The sequence below is a fragment of the Canis lupus genome, chromosome 9 (genome assembly GCF_011100685.1).
Source record: "Canis lupus familiaris isolate Mischka breed German Shepherd chromosome 9, alternate assembly UU_Cfam_GSD_1.0, whole genome shotgun sequence".
NCBI lineage: Eukaryota > Metazoa > Chordata > Mammalia > Carnivora > Canidae > Canis > Canis lupus.
This window is the reverse complement of record NC_049230.1, coordinates 37261226-37284743: the sequence shown is the minus strand read 5'-3', so window position 1 is coordinate 37284743 and position 23518 is coordinate 37261226. Positions and strand designations below refer to the sequence as shown.

The 23518-nt window shown below is 39.2% G+C and overlaps 1 protein-coding gene across 2 annotated transcripts in view; it reads left to right on the top strand.

The window, feature by feature from the left end:
- SYNRG (synergin gamma) overlaps positions 1–23518 on the top strand; it is an 84633-nt gene that overhangs the window by 46613 nt on the left and 14502 nt on the right. For both annotated transcript variants that reach the window (XM_038548057.1, XM_038548056.1), the window contains 8 exons: positions 1060–1178; positions 1373–1435; positions 6306–7253; positions 16875–17468; positions 18644–18807; positions 19605–19658; positions 20161–20257; positions 22986–23134. In XM_038548057.1, the coding sequence (XP_038403985.1) occupies positions 1060–1178; positions 1373–1435; positions 6306–7253; positions 16875–17468; positions 18644–18807; positions 19605–19658; positions 20161–20257; positions 22986–23134 (2188 nt within the window). The remainder of the gene's footprint in view (positions 1–1059; positions 1179–1372; positions 1436–6305; positions 7254–16874; positions 17469–18643; positions 18808–19604; positions 19659–20160; positions 20258–22985; positions 23135–23518) is intronic.

Here is a 23518-nt window from a genome sequence, read left to right as displayed (position 1 = left end):
TGTAGCAGCGTTTTGTAGTGATGTGAAATTATATTTTTGATAGCACGAACTCCTAAAGCACCGTGGACCTCCATTAGCATGCATGTGCAAGAGCTGGGTTTTTTACTTGCTTGTAGGCCGCTGATAAGATGATTTAAATGACTGTGGAAAGATTTTTGCTTCAGGGCAAAGAACTCAATAGAAATCCATTTATATAACTTGTGTGTGTGGTATTGAATGACACAAACTAGTGGTGGAATGTAGTCATTCATATGTAAAGTAGTTCTTCCTGGGAGCTGCCTGGGTGTGATAAGAAAAAAAAAAAAAAAGTGCTTCTATAGTATGTGTTTAAGCCATCCAAGAATTACCCACACAGATACTACTCATTACACTATTTTTCCATCCAGCGAGAAATATGTCCACAGGCAAAAGTATCTTTATCTAATTTTGAAGTAATTGTTGTTTTGCTACAGAGATAGCTTCTGGAACCGCTGATCCTTGTAAAAATGTAAATTGTATTAACTCTAATGCTGCTTATCAGATGTGTGAACTGCCAGTAAGCAATGTAGTAAGATCAAATAAGAACAATTTACATCTTTGCTTGAACAACATTTCATAAATAGATGCTTATCTTAACCTATCTCTGCATTCTGAACCCATTTTAAAGAATATATTAAAGTTAACATAATTTAAAGTAGTGGGTACACATATTTAGAACAGTTCACTTTTGCAATTTTATGGACTGAAGTTAAAATTCCAGGAGGGCATCATCATTCTATGAGAATCTATTTCCAGTGCCATTCCAACTGTGTTTGTGGCTTACTAAAGAGATGATTAGATGGTCAGTGTGGGTCTGACCCCTCTTCAGATAATCAGGCAAAGAATTATCATATGGGTGGTATTTTAGTAAATTTTTGCAATGTTTTTGAACCTCTGTAGTGAATACCTATAGTTTCTAACTTTAAAAGCAGGGAGCCATGAATTTTAAGCTGTACCTGTTTGCCATTTTAATTCTAAGCTTCTACTTGATGAAGAATTCAGTGTTCTAGTTATTAAGAAATATTTCATTTTCCCTTTTAGTGCCCCTTCTTTGTTAATGCCACTTCCTGGAACTAAAGCATCAGCATCGATGGATAAATATGCTGTGTTTAAAGGAATTGCAGTTGACAAGTCCTCTGAAAATACTGTTCCATTTGGAGGTAAAAACACGTCAATTCATAAACCTACAAATGTAAACCTTTTTAGTGGTGGCCTTTTGTGAGAAATGTATAAAATGCTTACAATACATGTCATGTATGTATGGTTAACCGGGTCTGCCTTCCTTCCTTCCTTGAGTTTTCATCTCAAGGTTCCTAAACTTAAATTTAATGGACTTTCTGTCTTTTCATCATAGAGCCTGGTGATAAATACAGTGCTTTCAGAGAACTCGAACAGACATCAGAGAGTAAATCTTCAGGTAAGTTTTTGATTCCTTAAATGGACAAATTACTTCAATTCTTAAAAAATTTTTGTTTATTTTAAGTAATCTCTACACCCAGTATGGGGCTCGAACTCATCACCCCAATATTGAGTCGCATGTTCCTCTGACTGAGCCAGCCAGGCACCACTCACTTTTTACTAAAAGATATTTTTGATGGTTCTTTCAGTGACACTCCTGAACATGTCTTTATTATTGTGTGTCAGGTTTTTTTGGCTTTGTGTCTCTGGAAATTACAAGGAAACAAAATATGTAGTTCAGTTATTGGACATTATTTTCAAAAATTTAGGGCAAACTCCAAATTGAGGCAATTTCTTCTGAAGCTAGTGTGTTCCCTTTCACTGGAAGCCTTCAACCAGGTTAGACTTCTGTATCAAATGAAGGGCTGTGACAGCTCTCAGTTATTTAAATGCTTAACAAGAATTTGAACTGTTTGTTGGCAGCGCGGCAGTCCGTGGACTATGCAAAAGGTAGCAACGAGTCTTTTCAAGATTTTCAAACGTGGCTATAATTTAATAAGATGAAGTAAGAAGGATTTATAGAAGGGCTTAAAGAAAGTGGAAGGGAATATAGAATGAAAGTTTGAGAGCCATATGTGTAAAGACTGGAAATTATGTTTGTAGTTAAATCCTAACCTGCTGTGTAGGGTTTAGGTAATCCATAGGTCAAATTATGTCCTTCAAAGCTGAATGCACTTGCTGTGATACGTGTATACTCTTGTGAGGATTTCTTCCTGAATATAGTGCCATATTCTACCTTTGCATGCTGAATGTTCAAAATTGGAACATTTGATAATCATTTGTTCTCACCCTTCTGTCCAAGGGTAGAAGTCAGGGTGGGTGTTGGTGAGGGGCGGGGAGGTGAGAGGGGATTATAAGAATGGTAATGTGTGAAAGTCTAAGGAAAAAGTGTGTTACTTAAATATCTCTAAAAAGGAAAATCCACCAATTCTAAATATATTCTATCCCTTATAGCTGTTAGGTTCTAGAACTGTTTCCTTGTTTCATTCAAGCCTTTAGGTTGTCATAACTTTTCCCCTCACTGCCTGTGTTAGGCATTAGGAGTACAGAGATAAACCTTAGAGGATTTTGGGGTGCCTGGGTGGTTCAGTTGGTTGGGGGCCAACCCGGATTTCAGCTCAGGTCATGATCCCAGGGTACTGGGGTCACACTCAGCAGGGAGTTTGCCTCAGGATTCTCTCTCTCTGCCCCTCCCCCTGCTCACTCACTCATGCTTGTTCTCTTTCTCTCCCTAAAATAATAAATAAATCTTTAAAAAAAAAAAACCCTAGATGAACTTTTGGCTTGGTAGTTGGATTTGACTCCCAGCAGTGCTTTCATCACCTCTTGGGACAAAGCAAGTTTGGAGTAAAGAGCATGGTTTAATATCAGAGTTCTTTGTGTAGTGTGGTAATTATGATCATATCATAGGCATGTTATTCCTGGGAAAGACTGGTGCTATCAAAATGTAAGCAGTACCTACTGCTGCTTTTATAGTACTTTAGTAACAGAACCCTGGATTGTTGCTGCCATTTTTGTTGGCTTGCTTTCATTCCTGCTTTAACTTTAAGTTAAAGAGTTCCAGGGCAGCCCATGTGGCTCAGCGATTTAGTGCCGCCTTCAGCCCAGGGTGTGATCTTGGAGACCCAGGATCAAGTCCCACGTCAGGCTCCCTGCATGGAGCCTGCTTCTCCTTCTGCCTGTGTCTCTGCCTCTCTCTCTCTCTCTCTCTCTGTGTCTCTAATGAATAAATAAAATCTTTTAAAAAATAAAAAAATAAAGAGTTCCAGGTAGAGGTGCCACTTCTTTGTTCATTTTAGGAGAATATATTTTATTCTGTTCTCATTAAAAATACATTATCCTTAGTGGATCAGGTATGTTAGTGTCTTAGAATTTATGAAAAATCATGTAGTATATTGTTTAGAACTGTGGATTATTAAGTGACAGAGATTAATGATATTTCCTTTTTTCTATTCCTATCATAAATTTTAAGCCATATATTTAAGGAGTTGAGGAAAATACTCTATATGGAGAAGTGACCCACCCTTCTTACTGAAGTTTTAGCAAAAAGTGACTTCTTTTGAAATGTTTTTAGGACCTAAAAAGTGTCAAGTAGAGAGGGGAATTTATGAGGATTCAGAGAATTAATGTACCCTCTGAAATGCAAGCTTCCATCTGCAACTAATTTACTTGTCCCAAAATTGCCTTTGTTTTGAACTGGTAAATGCACCCATTTTTATTTCTTTTTGACCCTTTCACCTAGCTTACATTTCTGATGGAAACATTTACAATTCATCAGTAAGTTTAGTTTGCGGTGGTGATTTCTTTTTAAAAATAACAAAGCAAAACTTATCAATTTCACAGATATTTCAAAGCAGCACATCAAAAATTTAAACTGTGACAAAATTGGCTGCTTATTACATTTTCATTTACAGAAGTGATACAAATATTATCAGTGATGTACTTAACCAAAATTGTAGCGTGATTTTTTTTTTAAGTTTCACATGTGCTTCTCTGTCAATTTGTGAAATTGACTTGAGTTTTTTTAGTGGTATGTCGTAAAATATAAAATATAGAAATTTTGAATGCTGTTCCTCTCTTTCTTAAATTTCCCTAGTAATATTAAATGCATTTCTCTGTGTTGATGGATTATCCTGGTGAATTAAGTATCCCAGATTAGGAAAACTCAGCTTCCATTGTTTTCTATGCTTTTTTCTTATGATACATCAAAGTATATATCATGTTAGAAGTGCAGTATATTTAAAGCCTGTTTTATTTTAATGACAGTTTTAAGAATTAGATTTTGGCTTGAAATATACTTTTTTAGCTCATATGTTTCTGTATCTCATTTTTAGGGACAAATAGAATTTTAAAACTGGACAGAGAAATTAAAGCCTAGACTTTAGTTTATAATTCTCCAGAACCAGCACTCATATTTTCAAATAAGTGATGTTGGTATAGCTATATTTATATTTGGTTTATTTCTGATTTTCATTACTTGGTAAAACCTAGTGGATTTTATGGAAGACTTTCAGATACCGTTAGAAAAACTGAGATCACCTGTATCCTAACCTCAAATTTATGAATGATAAGGCTACTCTGATAGTAAAAGGAACTTTTCTTAGAATCATAGGTCTATATTTTTATCAGCATCTTAATTGAGTCTATTTAATTATTTATTGGAAATACATTGTACCTATTTTCTCTAAAAATTAGCAAAAAAAAAAATTTTTTTTTCAGTAACTCTTTCCTCAGAGTAACACAATATAAACTAAAGTTTAAATCCTGGGCAGCCCGGGTGGCTCAGCGGTTTGGCACCGCCTTCAGCCCAGGGTGTGATCGTGGAGACCTGGGATCGAGTCCCACGTCAGCCTTCCCTGCATGGAGCCTGCTTCTCCCTCTGCCTGTGTCTGTGCCCCCCTCTCTCTCTCTCTTTCTCTCTCTGTATCTCTCATGAATAAATAAAATCTTAAAAAAAAATAAAAATTAAAAAATTAAGTTTAAATCCTACACCTTGGGACGCCTGGGTGGCTTAGCAGTTTAGCGCTTGCCTTTGGCCCAGGGCATGATCCCAGAGTCCTGAGATCGAGTCCCATGTCGGGCTCCCTGCATGGAGCCTGCTTCTCCCTCTGCCTGTGTCTGCCTCTCTCTCTCTCTCTGTGTGTCTCTCATAAATAAATAAATAAAATCTTTAAAAAAAAATCCTACTCCTTGAAATTTTTAATAATACAGTTGGCATTTATTCAAATCCTTCTCAATTTTTAGAAATAAGAATAAGTGCTCAAAAAAAAAAAAAAAAAAGAATAAGTGCTCATTGGTACATTTGGGATGGCTGATTTCAGGAACAACCCAAGTACTCAGATTTTTGTCTCACAAGATTCAGCTTATTTGTTGCAGGATATAGAAAAACCAGTTTAAAATGTGTCCTTGGCAGGACAGATAGAGGGAGCGCCTGGGTGGCACAGTCAATTAAATGTGCGACTTTTAGTTTTGGCTTGAGTCTGATCTCAGGATGTGAGATCAAGATTCGCATCAGGATCCCTGCTTGGGGCAGAGTCTGCTTGAGATTCTCTGTCCCTCCCACTCATGTTCCCTCTTTCTCTCTCTATTAAATAAATAAATCTTAAAAAAAAAAAAAAAGGTGACCTTAGCCAGAATGCTTTGCAAATAAGTAAATACCTTTTCAAGAATTTTATCTAAATTCCCTTCAAGTTAATGCCGTCATATACTGGCGCAAGACCACATAATATCTAACAATGTGCTTAAAGTGCCTAGTTGAGCAAAGTGTTAAACATCCTAAATACTAGATTCAAGATTTTTCATAATACTTCATCGATACCTGTGATTTTTTTTTTTTCCTGATTGATCACCGTGTAAACATTTTATCATTAAAGAATCATTATTTCAGCATGTGTCTCCTCAGGAACCTCTAGCACTTATTATTTTTTTTCTAGCACTTATTATTATTATTATCATTAGCATTTCTTATTCTCTTGTGTGCTTGGCTGGCTAGCTGTGGGAGGAAAAAGTCCTAAGAGCAGCACTTTTGGCCAACTGAAGGATCTGCTGGCACTAGGAGACATAGCACACTTAGATGAGCAAATGAAACTGATACTGTTACATGTTCTTGGTTTGATTTTTATTTATTTCGGTATCACTAGCCTTCAATGGGGAAACAGATCGGTAGCTTCCAAAGAGATGTTTTGGTGGGGTTTACAGTGTGGTTAAATAATGTCAAGCCAGTGAGGGAAAAGTCTCTAAAAGTAATCTTATAATTTAATATGCTGCCCATCATGTGGTTTTCAGCTCAGCATTCTTACTTATTTGGCTGTGATTTTTTTTTCTTTCAGGAGAAAACTTTGCAGAATTCAGATCTGCAGGCACTGATGATGGTTTCACCGATTTTAAAACCGCCGATAGTCTATCACCACTAGAGCCACCAACAAAAGACCAAACTTTTCCAGCAGCCTTCACCTCAGGAGCTATACAACAGAAACAACCAACACAAGTGAAAAATCCTCTGAACTTAGCAGACCTAGATATGTTTTCCTCAGTTAACTGCAGCAGCGAGAAACCATTGTCTTTTTCAGCTGCATTTAGTGCATCCAAATCTGTTTCCACACGACCACAGCCAACAGGATCTGCTGCAGCCACGACAGCATTGGCATCAACTAAGATGTCTAGTTTGGCTGATGATTTTGGAGAATTCAACCTTTTTGGTGAATATTCTAGTCCAGCATCTGTTGGGGAGCAGGATGACTTTGCAGATTTTATGGCTTTCAGTAATAGCTCTATTTCATCTGAGCAAAAGGCAGATGACAAATATGATACCCTTAAAGAGGAAGCTAGTCCTGTTCCTCTAACCGGCAGCTCGAGCAGCGCAGTGAAGAGTGGACAGAACTCAGCTGCCTCATCTACCAAATACGATGTCTTCAGACAACTTTCTCTGGAAGGATCTGGACTAGGTGTTGAAGAATTGAAAGATAACACTCCTTCAGGAAAAAGTGATGATGATTTTGCTGACTTCCACACCAGTAAATTTTCCTCCATGAACTCAGACAAAGCCCTGAGCGAGAAATCAGTGGCTTTCAGACACACCAAAGAAGACTCTGCTTCGGTGAAGTCCCTGGATCTCCCTTCCATTGGTGGCAGCAGTGTTGGCAAAGAGGACTCTGAAGATGCACTCTCTGTTCAGTTTGACATGAAACTGGCTGATGTGGGAGGAGATCTTAAGCATGTCATGTCTGATAGCTCTTTGGATTTACCAACAGTTAGTGGCCAGCATCCTCCTGCTGCAGGTGAGGAATTGGTGAGATTACTCTGGTGATGGTGATGTAGATTTCAAAGATTCGGTGGGTGTTGATTTTCAGTAGAGAAGGCTCTGGCTCTTAACCTTTATGGATTTCTAATAACCTCTTCATTGCCAATCCCATTAAAGCAGTGTTAAATATGATTCTATGGATACTTTGATATATGGATCCCATGAATGCTATGGAATGTAGATTGGATACCTAAAATATTTTTATTTTTGAAGCCAAACACCAGCTTGGTGTTCAAGGCACATAAAAATCCACTGCTGAATGAATGCTACATCACCAGGAATTTCATAAAGACTTTTGCAGTGTCAGTAACGTTCCTCTATTTCTCTGAGTGAGGTCAGTGTTTCCCTCTCCTTTTCTCTTCTCTTGGGTCTGTTTGGCAGCTGCGAATATAGTATCCTGTTTGGTTAACAAAAACAGATTCTTGTTAGGCCAAGAAAGTAAAAATGTCTAGCCAGTTGTACTGCAGTTTGCCATGTTCCCACAAGAGAGGAGGGAGAGAACTTGTATGTGGATGTCCTGTGTGCCAGACTCTGGCAAGGAGAAGGGCATGAGTTGTTAGTGGAATTCAGGTATGGTTTTCGAGGTGAACTCTATCACTGGAAGTATTAAATTGTAACAAATCTGTAGATGGTAGGATAGGATAACTACTAACTTTCTCATAAAGTATTTGAAAACATCTTACAAGGGAGCCCTCTCTAAATTCTGTGTGGATTGACATGTAAACAGTTTATTCTCTAGTTCAGCTTCCTGTCCTGAAAACTAGATTCCCAAGTGTCCTCGTTTTTATTTTGTTCTTTTATTTGGTATGTTATATAGAAAGATAAACCCATTTTGTGGCCTTTAATAATGAGAACTATCTCAGTATTACTGTATTATTCTAGAAAATATGCGTATGAAGGGTTTGTTGTTTTTTAACCAGAGAGGGATACACAAGACACTTCCAAGTTTACATATTCCGGCAGAAATGTCCAAGTATTACAGCTTTTGCGTATATCAAACTGCTAAGTCAGAAAACAAAATTGCATCCATCCTTTGGCTCCTGAAGTGTTGCAGGTATCTTTAAACAGCATGCTGAATTGGGAGCAGGTTTTCAGAGACAGTACGTGTTTCACACAGTGGCTTGCTAAGGCATTGTCCAAGGGCAGTGGACTGACTGTCTGCAGAGCTTCTTGTGCCCGACTATCTACTTCATTTTTTTTTGTATTTTTCCTCATGTGTTTTCCTATTTTTTTGCTGCTCTTTGTTCGACAGAGTGATTTTGTTTCTCTTTTTTTGTATGAGCTACTTGAGCCATAGTGGTCAGTTGCAAAGTGCTCTGTTGTTTGGAAAATATTTGATTTTTATTTGAAAATCTCATGACATGTATACTAGCCTTTTGGACTCTGAAGTTATTAATTAGAAGCTATTTTTCTGAAAGTGAATCTATATTCTTTCATAGTGCCAAGCTAGATGTCTTTCTGAGATGAGTCTAAAATCAGATTTGGGATGTCTTTTTCTTTTTCCTTCTTTTTAAATTTTTTCATTTTATTTGGGGAGGGGAGGTTTTTTGACTGAGCTTGTTCTGACCTGTTAAAATAATCTTCTGTGCTCATGTTCTTTTATGTATGTTTTATGAACACTCCCAGCTTTGAACCTGTAATGTTCAAGCCAAGTCTCTTCAGTTTGAGGATATTCTTAAAAGCAGATTGTTTCATCTTTTTGATCTGTAAACCTCCTGTCAGAAAGGAGCAGTATCCCTTTAGAGCGGTTGTTAAAAGGGGTTGATGTCTGACCAATGAGTTATATTGTTGTTGAGCAAAACTGCTGCATACATGAACTGTAGAAGCTAAATGGCAGGGACTTCTTCAGTGCAGTTGGTTTTAACTTTAACCTTATGTTGACTACAGTATCTCTTGCTCTCTTAGTTTGAGGGTTAAAGGTACTTCTTGTTGGAGAAATAAAAAATGGGCTGAAGAAAAGAGAATAAAACCTAGTATATTGCTATCTCTGGACCTTAATCTTGTTTAGAAACCCTAACTTAACTCTGAAGGGGATACTGTCTCTTTTAACTCTCGCTATAATTCTTTGTATGGAAGAATAATAACATTGCCTGATTTTTCTGCATATTATTACATTTAACCCTTTGAGCCCTTGCTGCATATAATTTCAACTAGGCTGCTTTTGTCCCCACCACTAAATTTAATCTTTCTGGCACGAAAGCATCTTGATGTGCAATCATTACAATCATCTAGTTTTGTTGGCAGCAAGAGCTTACCCTCATTGTGACATTCTCAAAGGTTAGCAGGACTTCTATAGCTAGCTACCTACCTACCTGTAAAGTAGCTCTTCTTTGACATTGAAAATCATTGTATTTTAATCAGCGCCTTATTATTAGTATTTTTTTTTTTTGGCTGCTTTTCAGATGTCTTTTTTTCAATTTAGACATTTTCTGTGTGAATGTGCCTTTTCGAACTTGCTTTGGTATATTCCTCTGCAAATACTGATCTGCATGCTTATTCTGATGACTTCTTTTCCAGCTCTTCTGTACCACTCTCTTTTGTGATCTGTAAGTCCTATGTTAATAAATAATTCTTTGGCATATTTTGAAAGTGTGGGGATGTGTGTAATTTGTACTTTTTCAGGGTTAGACCAGAGCAATACCTGGTCCATATCAAGTGTAAAGCAATAATAGTACCTCCTGTGATTAGAGGGTCTTTCCCTTTTGTTTGTTTTTTTCAAATACCTTTCTCCTAAGAAAATATTGGTTTAGCCTTTTCCCCTTATAATTCCACTGATAGAAATTTTTAACATTGCACTGGATTAAAACGTAACTTTAACCCTACGCTATGTAATAGGGAATATTTACTCCTTTCTTGTAGTAGAAAAAAGGAATAGATGTTATTGCTTAGTAAACATCACAGAGCCTATCTCCACTAGGAGTTACAGTGTGAAGAGAGGAAGCAGCTCAGGGAACAGATCTAAGAGTTGAGTGTTGGGGACAAGGGGATATGATATATCTGTGAATAACTAGATATCTGTAAATTTAGCTTAAATCATGAAATGATATAGAAATGGACTTCTGAACACAGTACATGCAAACTGAATTTAACTTGCCAGTCTCTGTATTGGAAAGTGTTCAGGTGTTACTACCAGGAAGTCTTCAGGACTGAATTCAGTGTGAGTCTGAAATGGGCACTTGTCCTCTAATTGTAGAGCCCATTATCTTTCTTAACTTCAGAATGTATCAGGAAGCCACCCCGAGTCTTTTTTTATTCATAGTCCATAAACCAAGTTCTTTTTTTTTTCATAAATTTATTTTTTATTGGTGTTCAATTTGCCAACATATAGAATAACACCCAGTGCTCATCCCATCAAGTGCCCCCCTCAGTGCCCTTCACCCAGTCACCCCCACCTCCCGCCCACCTCCCCTTCCACCACCTCTAGATCGTTTCCCAGAGTTAGGAGTCTCTCATGTTCTGTCTCCCCTTCTGATATTTCCCACTCATTTTTTCTCCTTTCCCCTTTATTCCTTTTCACTATTTTTTATATTCCCCAAATGAATGAGACCATATAATGTTTGTCCTTCTCCGATTGACTTATTTCACTCAGCATAATACCCTCCAGTTCCATCCACGTCGAAGCAAACAGTGGGTATTTGTCGTTTCTAATGGCTGAGTAATATTCCATCATAAACCAGGTTCTTTTTTTTTTTTTTTTTTTTTTTTTTTTTTTTTTTTTTTTTTTTAAGATTTTATTTATTTATTTATTCATGAAAGACTGAGAGACAGAGAGAGAGAGAGCGCCAGAGACAAAGGCAGAGGGAGAAGCAGGCTCCATGCACCGGGAGCCCGATGTGGGATTCGATCCCGGGTCCCCAGGATCGCGCCCTGGGCCAAAGGCAGGCGCTAAACCGCTGCGCCACCCAGGGATCCCCATAAACCAGGTTCTTAAACAATTTTAGGGGATGACCTCAAAGTAAGCTTTAAATTATGTTCATTTTGAAGAAAATTCTAGAAAGACACATGAAAGTTAGCAGTAAGAGAATGCCAAGTTTGGAAAGTATTTTTTTCCATTTTAGAGTATGTTAAAGCAAAAAAACTTGGGAATGATAATGTTTTTTAGATCATAAACCCAAGGCGTATAAAATCCTTGGGAAAAAGGATTGCTTCCATGGTTTACGTTTTTTTTTCTTATTTTGTGAGATTTTAGTTCTTTGTTCTTTTTTAAAAATCTGAGGCAGAAAGGAAATTAAACAATTAAAGATGAGGGTTTTGAATAGGAGTCCATAGAGATCGCTTACAGTATTTGAAATAGGCCATTTGAGAAAGAAAAAAGTTACATGTTGGGGTTTAGATTAACTGAAAGCAAAGCTGAGTCTGTCATTCAAACTACTGTTTTTTCCAGAAATTAATGCTTTAGAAAGTTGGATAATACTTGGTTTCAGAAACCTTGTATAAATATATTAAGTCTTAATTACAGTGTGTGCTGCTAACTAATTTGGAAGAAAGAGATCTTGGTATAGCCTCCAGCTAGTGATGATACCAACTGCCCTTTATTTAGGATTTTTTGGTGCCATATATAAGACTAGTCTTGTGGTGGCTTTGGAATTATCTAATGCTAGATTGGTCCACCTGGGACTGCTTTATTTTATCCTTTCTGCGTTTATCTGAGCAGGCTGCAGAAAATGGCTGAATATAACTGTGCGTAAAACATAATCCCGTTCATAAACTGAGCAGTTACTATTTCCAGAGTAACATTGCTTTTTAGAGGGGACGTTTTAATAATAATATAAACTTGAAATAAAGACTTGAAGAACTCTAAGCTATAGATTCCAACAAACAAAAAAATACTATTCTGTGTACTCCAGTGCCAAGTAAAGCAATACAGTTAGTGCTTGACATCAAACATCAGTGCCTGAGAAATTATACAACTGTATTCATATTTTACAGTTACTCTGTTGTTCATGTTAAAATCTCTGCTGATCTTTTCAAAGTAGCAAACGAACATGAAGGGGACACTGGCATATCAAAGCTGGGCTAAATCCTAGAATAACTTGAATCAAATTATTTTCTTTTTAAAAAGCTGCTCCTAGCTTTGTTTTTCCAATCAGTTGAATTCTTTTGATACGTTGTTTTGGAAAATGTTGGCCCAATGGCTTTGAGAGCACGATAAAGTCACATGCATAGAAGGGTCTTCTGAGTGCTGCCCTCTCCCTTGCGTGGCCAAAAGGCCCTACCTATAATTGCCATCTTCTGTGCTCATTTGATGGGTTTTTGTAATGAGATTTCTCATGATAACCATAACCAGTCCCACTGTATGGTTGACCCTTGGACAAGATGGGGGTTGGGAACACTGACCCCCACAGTGCTATCCAAAATCCCCATACAACTTTTGACTAATAGCCTACAGTTGACCAGAAGCCTTACTGATAATATAAAGTTAACACATATTTTGTATGTTATATGTCACAAGGAAGAGAAAATTTATAGTACTAAACTGTATTTATTTATTTTTAAATCCATGTGTAAGTGGACCTGTGTGGTTCAAACCATGTCATTCAAGAGTCAACTGTATATCCTGACACCTTCTTTGACCTTCCAGCCCCTTCTGATTTAAAATATCCACAAAATAGCTGCTTTTCTCTATTGAACTTTAGAGCACTGGCACAGAAACCTGCAGGTGCTTACAGATAGTGTGGGTATCATTTAAACCATAGATTTATGTGAGTCAGTACAAAGGAAGAATGGGAGGTTTCTATGCAGATTAGAGGACACTACAAGGCAATTATACTGCAGCATTTTGTAGCCTGTCATAATGTACACTGTGATCACTTTCATTCCTCTTCTCTTGAACAACTTTCAGAGTGTTTGAGACTTATAGGACACAGCCCAGATTTTATAGTTAATAGAGCATGTGAAGGTAGACATAGGGCCAGGAGTGGAAAGAAGTTGAGATGTGTAAATATTTCATGGTTTGCCTTGGTAAACCATGATTAAACTAGTATTGGAAATTAAAAGGTATTTCTTCCTTAGTCCAATGAACATTTTTATTGCTTTGTAAAACACTGGAGACTAGTGGACTTTGCACATGTATCCTTTCTTCTTTTTCTAAACCCCCTTCTCAGAAGCCAGGAACTTAATCACCTGGGCATATGCTTACTGCTTTAGAAAACTTCCATGGAAATCAGTATGACCTTTACATCTCGTAGTGGCAGCTCACATTCTTTGTTCCAAGAAATAACCTTGTTTTTGTCTTCAACATCTGTTCGGAAGGGATTTGGATAGACGTTATGGAAGAGACTGCTAAGGTTACTTGCCAGCATAAGCAAGAAATCCATATCTTGATTTGAGATCCATGATGGAAAGGAGCTGGCCTTGTTGATTCCTTTGGCCTTTGTAATAGGACATTCCTGGTTGCCAACAAATACCTATATTACAGCACACAATTTGGCCTATTTGTGTGCAATTGCTGTTCAACCTAGCACAGCCTCAGAGCTCTCCAGGAGAACTGGAAATACAGTAGTGATTCTTCTTTCATTTTATTGCATCCATCTCTGTTTTCTTTTTCCTGTTTCTCTCGCAATTTTCAGAATTCAACTATCAAATGGAAAACCCATCTATAGAAACTTCGGTGATTACAAAATATGGGTTATTCCACATCATTTTACCAGACAGGGCTTCCATCACTTATGTTGTGTAGGTCTTATAGCATCTTTAATATTTTGAAAACCATCATACAATAATACATGTAGTTTGCTTAGAAAATGTAAAATTGTTAACATGGGCAATGAGAAATTTTCTTAGTTTAACTTACCCTCAGTGAACTGATTTACCACATTTCTCTTAAAAATGATTTACTAATATTCACCATTCCAGGAATACTACTCAGTTTTTATATTATTTATAAATGCTAAGATTTAGGAAGACAGTGTTCTCATATTCCTTATGTAATTCAGCTTAGTTTTTCCCTGTGTGTTCAAATGAATTGCACTTCAGTACATTATTTTTACACTCTAGTGGCCAATGAATAAGCAAAAGTGAAAAATTTTAAATCAACATAGGCTAGATTTTGGTCTATTTTGTATATTTGCTCTCCTTTTTTTTTATATATATAATTTTTTTAACCTTTCAGCTGGTCATTTCTAAGAGTTGCTCCAAAAGGCAAAATGTTATACATCTCTCATTTTTAATAAAAATTAAACTTGCTGAAGATCTGTAGTATTGTAAAATTATAAAAATATTTAAAAGCTCTTCAGCTAAGGTAATAATACCTTATTGTTTTTATAATGCATTTTACCTGATAATATTATAATCGTTTCTGTTTTTGTTTTTTTTTTTAAACCCTTGTTATTTTCTTATTGCATAATTGCACAAATGGGTAATTTTATTACCATAGCAACTGGGTTGTGGTTTTTGAACTAGAGCTTAACTTTTCATTAAAATTACCTTTGGTCTTCGAGAAAATTGCTACCCGTTAGATGAGATTCTTGGAGCAGTTCATAATACAGCTTCCTCAAAAAGCTTTCTGGTACAGCCTAATAATAAAAATACCCGGATTAAAAAAAAACCCGGATTGTGAGACGTTTTTCTGAATGCACCCCTTGAAGACGACCCTCACGTTTAACTGCATCTGCCTCCTGATTGCAGTTCACCTCGTTTGAGTCAGGGCACCTGCTGATCTCTTCAGATATTGGGGCAAAGTGAGGGGATAGACAAAACACTGCAGCCAGAGACCAAGAAAGCATTTTGCCTGGAGCCTTGTTTTATTCATTCTAAAGTGTACATTTCTCACCTGAACCTTTCTTTCCCCTCCTATTTAATAAGCAAGATTTGAAGGGTACCATTTACACCACAGAGGTTTAAAATATACCAGTCTGTGCAAGTGATCTGCTTTTCTGTAATCCAGTTTTTCACTTTTATTATTAATTGAGTACTCTTTTCCTAATTCTGTTTGAAGAGAAAGAGAGGTTTGGAGCATACTCTTGGAAGAGCTATGGAAATGTCAGGAATCACTTACTGCTTAGCAGAAGAAAGACAGAAATGACCTAGTGTGGTTCACCTGCTGCCTTAGTCAGGAATGCCTGGGTCACAGAACTTTTGAGGCTTTTGAGCACTTGCCTCATGAGCCGTGTCTGGTTGTCTGAGAGCGGGAGTCTTGCCCCTAGCCCTCTGGCCTCGTGCTCAGTGAATGGGGGAAGCGACCCAGCAGCCATACTGGGTGGACAGCACACTGGAGTGGGCAACTTTCAGCCTGGCTGGCTTCATTTTTTGAAAATGGCAAAAAAACTTCCCCTAGTAAGACCATTAAGATGATGAGTTGATATTCCATTTTTACTCTGAAATGATTCCATTTTAGGCCCTACAGCAGCAACTGTCAGATGGAGGCCAGCGGTAACTATGCTGTGCAAATAGTGCTCTTACCTATTGCTCACCCGGGACTGAGCTGGCCCTTTACGTGTGGTCCCGGTTCAGCATCACAGCACAGCCCTTCCAAGGCCCTGGTCTTCTCTTCAATTTACAGAGAAGCAAACTCCGGTTAAGACACGTTAAATAACTTGCGTAGTGTCACACAAGCAGCAGGTGGCACCATTAGGAGTTGAACTGTGATTTGTCTAAATAAAAAACCTACACTCTTGGGGCTCCTGGGGGCCTCGATTGGCTAAACATCCCGACTCTTGATCTCAGCTGAGGTCCCTATCTCCGGGTTATGAGTTTAAGCCCCGGGTTGGCTCCATGTGTAGCCCTACTTAAAAAAACAAAACAAAAAAACCCCTGTGTTTTCTCTACTGTTCTATGCTGCCTCTTAATTTTTTTTTTAAACAGATATTAAGAACGCTTTGTAAAATGAGTGTTCTGCCTCAGCATTTCTTTCTTTCTTTCTTTTTTTTTTTTTTAAATGAGGGGCTGATACCTAGTTGAAGGAGAAACAGGAGCCCACCAGCACCCAGACCTTTGATCCTATTTTTTAGAGGCTAGCGTAGATTAGATTGATTTTTCTTTCCTCATACTCCATCACAGCAGTGTGACCTCCATATTGACCAAAATAACAACTAGGTAAGTAATTACTTAATTAAAATCTTATATTTGACCTTGCCTGAGACAGAGACTGCTAAGTTAGAATCGGTTAAATGTTAGGTAATATTATTTTCACTTTACTTTGGGGAAATTGTCAGTTTTTAAATTAGTTTGTCACGTGTATTTCATACATCCATGTGTTAAAGGAACATTTTCCAACCAAGTCAAGACGAAAGGGTCCAGTTTTAGGCAGGGATATTGTTAAATACATTCTAAAGTTCAGAAGTGAACAGTTTATTAAATGATCCTACTCATGTCATACACTGGTAGATAACAGTCCTGTCTTTTTATAGTAATCTTTACATGCAAATAAAATGGCTCTTTGTAACTAAATGTAAATTCCAATGCAAAGCTAATGTGAGTTTTTAAAGATCAGATTTTACAGCCCAATTCCTTTAATTTTAGTACAAGCTCTAAATTTAGTTAATTCCAACATAGCATAAAACTAATCAAATATGCTAGACATTTTGCTTCTGCAGAGTTTAGGGCATTTTGCCTAAATCATGAGCTTGCCTCTAATTGTGGGGTCTTATTTCCCTTTCAGATATAGAGGACTTAAAATATGCTGCTTTTGGAACCTACAGTAGCAATTTTGCAGTGAGCACACTTACGAGCTATGACTGGTCAGACAGGGATGATGCATCTCAGGGCAGAAAACTCTCTCCATTTGTCCTCTCAGCAGGAAGTGGATCCTCCTCAGCTGCCTCAGTTCTTCCAAAGAAAGAGACTTCATTTGGCAGTTCTGAAAACCTCACCATGACCTCTCTCCCCAAAGTAACAACCTTCACAAATGAAGATGCTCTTCCAGAGACCACCTTCCCAGCTTTTGCCAATTTTAAAGATGTGATTCCTCAGACCAGTGAGCAAAAGGAATATGAAAGCGAGGACTATAAAGATTTCACAAGACAGGGCTTACCTACAGCCGAACAGAGCCAAGAGGCCACGTGTCCGAGCCCAGCTTCCAGCAGCACTTCTCACGACACCCCCAAAGAGTGTTTGGATGACTTTGGAGAGTTTCAAAGTGAAAAACCCAAAATCAGCAAATTTGACTTCTTGGTGGCCAATTCACAGAGCAAAATGAAATCTAGTGAAGAAATGATCAAAAGTGAGCTGGAGACCTTTGACCTTTCTGTTCAAGGTGAGTAGCTTGCCGTGTAGATTATTGTACTCTGGTGGTCTCTTCCACTGAGGTGTTAGACGTTCTTTTGTATGAATAAAAAGTTGGTCAAAACAAAAATAAAAGTTGGTCTCTGGTTTAGTGAGAAATAGATTTTGCAGCCTCTGAAGTCAGGGTCTATTATAGATAGCTATAAAAAAGGTTTGCAACTGAACTAAAGTCAAGTGTAACCCTCAGATATTTGCTTTCGAGGCTGAAAACAAGCATAGTGCATAGTCTGTTATTCATTAGCTTGTTGGCTAGAGGGGTACTATGTTAAAAGAGCCAGAGAAATGGATTTGAACCATTTGTGGGCAAGTTACCTCTGCTCTTATACCTGGCTGTGGACTGTATTTTTTTAATGCAGAGGCTACAACGTGGTTGCTGTGGATCTGGATCCAATCTGCAGACTTGTTTTGACTGATCCACACAGAAGGTTTTTTATGTGTGGAACAGTTGCCAGTAGATAAGAATCATGAGATTTCACAATCTGGATTTCTAGCTTTTCTTGAAAAGTTGTAATATCTGGCAATCCTAGGCCTATATCTCTCCCTTTTGCCAGTTAACTTGGAGCTGAGTAACACTGCCCCCTCCAACAGATGGGACGTGCTTTCCCGGTGTCACATTCCCACCACTTCTTGTCTACAGCTGACCTACTTCAGTCACTTCCTTGACCTGCCTGCTCTCCAAAAGCATTTGAGTTTGCCCCTTTTGCTTTAAGCCCCATCCTGACAGAAGGCACTATTGATTTCTGTTGGATGGAGGGTATGTGGGAGCTCAGTGCAAATCCATGACTAATGACTGGAAAAACAGCACAGCTCTTACGCACTGATATTTACAATGCTATTTACCGCACACTTCATAGACTACAGGATAGGGTAAACATAACTGTTACATGCACTGGGAAACCAAAAAAATTCATCTGGCTCACTTTTTTGCAATACTCACTTTATTGATGTGGTCTGGAGCCAAAACACACTATCTCTGAGATATGCCTGGATAGCTTGCCAAAGAAGAATGAACAAGGATTGTGTCTTTCTGAATGCTTCGTGACATGATGTAAGCATCTAAAGAAGAGGGTCATGTTAGCAAAGAAAAGCCTCGGCTTGAATTAAGCCGAGTAATGAGAACTTTGACTGTGCCATCCACTTCTCTAGGATCACACAAAAGGAGTTTGAGCCTTGGTGATAAAGAAATAAGCCGTTCTTCTCCTTCCCCGGCTTTGGAGCAGCCTTTCAGAGACCGGTCCAACACTCTGAGTGAGAAGCCAGCTCTGCCTGTCATTCGTGACAAGTACAAAGATCTGACCGGAGAGGTGGAGGTGAGTAAGCAAGTTATTTACAGGGCAGGGGTTCGGTAAAAGATGAACAGGGCACTGAGAGCCTCCAGAAAAAAATGCTTATGGGGAAGCGAGAGCAGAAAGTCACAAGGAACCAAACATAAAATATTTAATTAAAAGGAGAGAATGGCAACATTAGCCCTGGATGAAAACACTTCTCAGATGGGACATCTGCTGAAAGTTGTCAGTGACCCTAAAATTGAAAGTATTCATGAGACCTCACAAGAAGGGAAGTGTTTGAAGGAATTTTTCATAGAGCACTTAGACTTTATAGCTTTAGACTTAGCGAGTGTTAAAACATCAAAATAGGGTTCTGGGTGGGGAGTGTGTTCTGGATCTTTATTTGCTGCATCTTAGTCCCATGCTCCCTACAGCCAGTGCCTGAATGCTTCTCCTTGCCCCTCCTTGTCATTCATAAGCACGCAGTGTCCTGGCGGTGGGAAGGGGGAAGCCGGTGGCTTAGTGTTAGCTCTTATACCAAACATCTGCGTGGTGAGTTCCTTTGAAGAAGTTTACACTATTACTAGAACAAACAAGGCAACATTTACAAAGGGAAGCTGCTTCCAAACGTTTCCCCCTCAGATTCACAAACCCTGTGCTCACAAGTTACACATATTAGTAATTTTCAGTAGTCATTAGTGGTTTCAAAAGATAACCCACGATTGAAGTAGAGTGGTTTGAATAAAAAGGAACGTCTTCCAATGCTCTTTAAATTGCCAGAAATCATTGAGGATTCCAGCCTTCCTTGTTCAACCCAGTTCTTGTTTTAAATTTCACAGGAGAATGAGAGATATGCATATGAATGGCAGAGGTGCCTGGGGAGTGCTCTAGATGTAAGTATGTTACTTTTGTGGTACTCACATGTATGTAAGTGCTGTCTTGTGCCATTTTGCCTTCTTTTTGGTTCATTCGAATGGACAGAGGAAACTGAGGAGAGCCCTCCCTCGATGGCCTCATGCAAAGGGAAGCTCTATGGAAAGTCCTACATCTTAAGGGAGGCTTCTTTCACATTTATGATAGCAAACACTAGCTCATTGGTCACTTGTGCCCTCACTTGTCACTGTGTTGAAAAAATAAGATGATATCATTAACGTTGCCTAAATTAAAATAACATTTAAACTAAAGAACCTCTATCTTATCCAAAGAAGTGGAGGATTGTTTCTTCAAAGTTAAAATTAAGTTCACAGATTCATGTCAGCATAGTCGTCTATGTATATCAGTCTGTCATGCTCTTTCACACCCCCTGGCTTCTCCCTTGGGTTTTCTACAAGTAGGAAATTGATTTGCAAGGACTTTTCTCGATTGTATAAGGTGATTTGATTTCATTTCTCTTAGGTCATTAAGAAGGCAAATGATACGTTAAACGGAATCAGTAGTAGTTCTGTGTGCACAGAAGTAATTCAGTCAGCTCAAGGCATGGAATATTTATTGGGTATGTTCTTTGGTGTTTTACTTATTCAAAATCGTGACACTTCATAGTATTTTTAGTTTTCCCTTATGTTGAGTATTTTAATCTAGATCTTTCAAGCTATGTATGACTTCACTAAGTAGCATCTGCATTTATAGGTAAGATGCCTAAGTCACAGACAGAAACAGCTATTTGACCTAAGGTATCTGTGGTAGAGTTTCTCCATCCTTCTATGCATACTAGCAACAATGTAAAATTGTGTCTGTGTTACTGGTCTATCAAAGAACCTGAACTAGATGAGGCATTAGAATGAAATCCTTGTGGGGCACCTGGGTTGCTCAGTGGTTGAGAGTCTGCATTCCGCTCAGGTCGTGATCCCAGAGTCCTGGGATGGAGTCCTGCATCGGGCTCCCCCAGGGAGCCGCCTTCTCCCTCTGCTTATGTCTCTGCCTCTCTCTGTGTCTCTCATGAATAAATAAATAAGATATTTAAAAAAAAATGAAATCCTGGTGGGGGCATCAGGGTGGCTCAGTTGTTTACACATCTGACTCTTGATCTCAGCGAAATTCTTGGGTCTCCAGTTAATGCCTTACCTTGTTCATGCTCTGTCGATTCTTCGTCTTTACCGCTTAATCACATCATAAATTCCTTACCTTCCTGACCATCTTCAGCTGTTAAACGTCCCAGTCTCCATACAATCCAGTGCTCCTCTCCTCCAGAAGTTTACACGTGGCCCGTGGCCAGAGCCCCATGCACTGGGCCCTAATCATCTTCAGATCTCTGCTCAGGTGTCATCTGCTGAGTGAGATCTTCTTGGCCTCCTTTTCCCAAAACTGTGTCCCCTCACCCCACCCGGGCACTCCCTGTCCCTTTCCCTGCTTGAGCTATCCTTTGCTCTGTCACCTTCAATAACTTGTGTATTTTACCTATTCTTGCTTATGATCTGCTTCCCTCCCCTGGAATGAACCTCCAAGAAGGGAGTGATTTGGTCTTTTTTGTTCTCCGCTATGTCTCTACCACCCAGACTAGTGCCTGGCACATGAAAGTCACTCAGACATTCACCTGATGAGTGGATAGTGAAGGAATGCGGTCTCTCCTTCATTTCTGTCACCTCTCTAGCTCCTCTCTCCTGCTCAGACAGGCACAGTCCTACTGCTCAAACAGACCAGCTAGGAGGGCGCCTGTCTGTCCTTCTCTAGATTTCTTCCTATATTTGAAAGACTGTCTTAGAGCCCCCTCACTTGGCTCAGGGTAGACAGTAATTCCTGGCCTCCCTCTGGGGACAGAAGAGGAAAAGCCTGGTGTTGTTTCCCAGCTGGTGATGTCCCATGCTGAAGACCCCTGGAATTCCTCCAGTCTTCTCCTCTAGAGGCTCAGGGGAAGGTTGGGGATGTGTCTGGTGGCTGTCCTTAGAAAGTGAAGATACTGGGCAGCCCGGGTGGCTCAGCAGTTTAGCGCCACCTCCGACCCAGGGCATGGTCCTGGAGACCCAGGATCGAGTCCTACATTGGGCTCCCTGAATGGAGCCTGCTTCTCCCTCTGCCTATGTCTCTGCCTCTGTGTGTGTGTGTGTTTCTCATGAATAAATAAATAAAATCTTAAAAAAAAAAAAAAGAAAGTGAAGATACTTGGCACCTCTCATCCTGGCTTGAAGAATTCAGCCACAATTCAGAAACCACAGGAGAAGAACCATCCTGTGTTCTGTTAAGTATATATAAAAGATGCATGAAGCCACAGAGTTTGTAAATCATTGTGCATTAGAAAACTGAGATACTTCTTAGTTACTTTGTGATGATATTGACATTCAGATTCTTTTAGGCTTTTGATGTTCCCATTTTCACCCAGTTTGATGGGATTTCCCAAACTTAAACAGATGGATTTAAAAAGAAACGGGGGGGGGGTGGGGAGAAGCCAGGGGGATCCCTGGGTGGCTCAGTGGTTTGGCGCCTGCCTTTGGCCCAGGACGCGATCCTGGAGTCCCGGGATCGAGTCTCACGTCGGGCTCCCGGTATAGAGCCTGCTTCTCCCTCCTCCTGTGTCTCTGCCTCTCTCTCTCTCTATGTCTATCATAAATAAATAAATAAATATAAAAATATATATATATATATATATATATATATAAATAAAAAGAAGCCAGGACGGAGATCCCTGGGTGGCTCAGTGGTTTGGTGCCTGCCTTCGGCCGGGGGCATAATCCTTGGGTCCCAGGATCGAGTCCCACATCAGACTCCCTGCATGGAGCCTGCTTCTCCTTCTGCCTGTGTCTCTGCCTCTCTCTCTCTTTCTCTCTCTCTCTGTGTCTCTCATGAATAAATAAATCTTTAAAAAATAATTTTAAAAAATTTAAAAAGCCAGGAAAAAAAATTAGTTAATATTTACATGGTGTCTTTTGTTCTTTGGGCACTGTTCTAAGCCTTTTACAGTCTTAACCCATTTAATCCTCTTTGGCAAGGTGCCTTTATTACCCCCATTTTACAGATAAAGAAAGTGAGGTCCAGAGAAGTTATGTCCAGGGTTACACAGCTAGTAAGTGGCAGAGCTGAGATTTGAACCCAGGTAGTATAGCTGTGGTCTGTGCTCTTATCAGTAAGCTATATTGCAGCACCGTGTAGATGGGTCCCAAGGAGTAATGTTTAGTTTGTGCAGACACAGTCCATGTTTCCAGCTAAGATACCAGCAAACAATAGTCCTGCCCTATGCTGCCCATCTCTCTCTGCATTTCCATCCCTCACTCTACTCTCTCACCCTGTAGGTGTTGTTGAGGTGTACAGGGTGACCAAGCGTGTGGAGCTGGGGATAAAAGCCACTGCAGTGTGCAGCGAGAAACTCCAGCAGCTGCTGAAGGACATTGATAAAGTATGGAATAACCTCATTGGCTTCATGTCCCTGGCCACGCTCACGGTAAGCCCATTAGATATTCACTTGGTTTTCCTCCCAGGATCCTCAGAGGTAAAGCGAAGTGTACGTTCCTGTGGTGGCGCTTACTGAAGATTGAAGGTGAGGTGCCCACTGGATTGTGTTACGTTGAAGGAAGGAGATAATTGTACAATTAGCTGAATAGCACCAGCTTGGCTTCTCCATTAGCCCGCAGGCCTGTGGTGCCCACATAAACTAAGAGTATGGGGAAAGTATCTACTCTGTCAACATCTTTCTTCTTTTTAAAAAATTTTATTGATTTAAGTCATCTCCACACCCAACTTGGGGCTCAGACTCACAGCCCTGAGATCAGGTATCGCATGCTCTTCCGCCAGAGCCAGCCAGGCGCCCGCCCTGTCTGCATCCTTC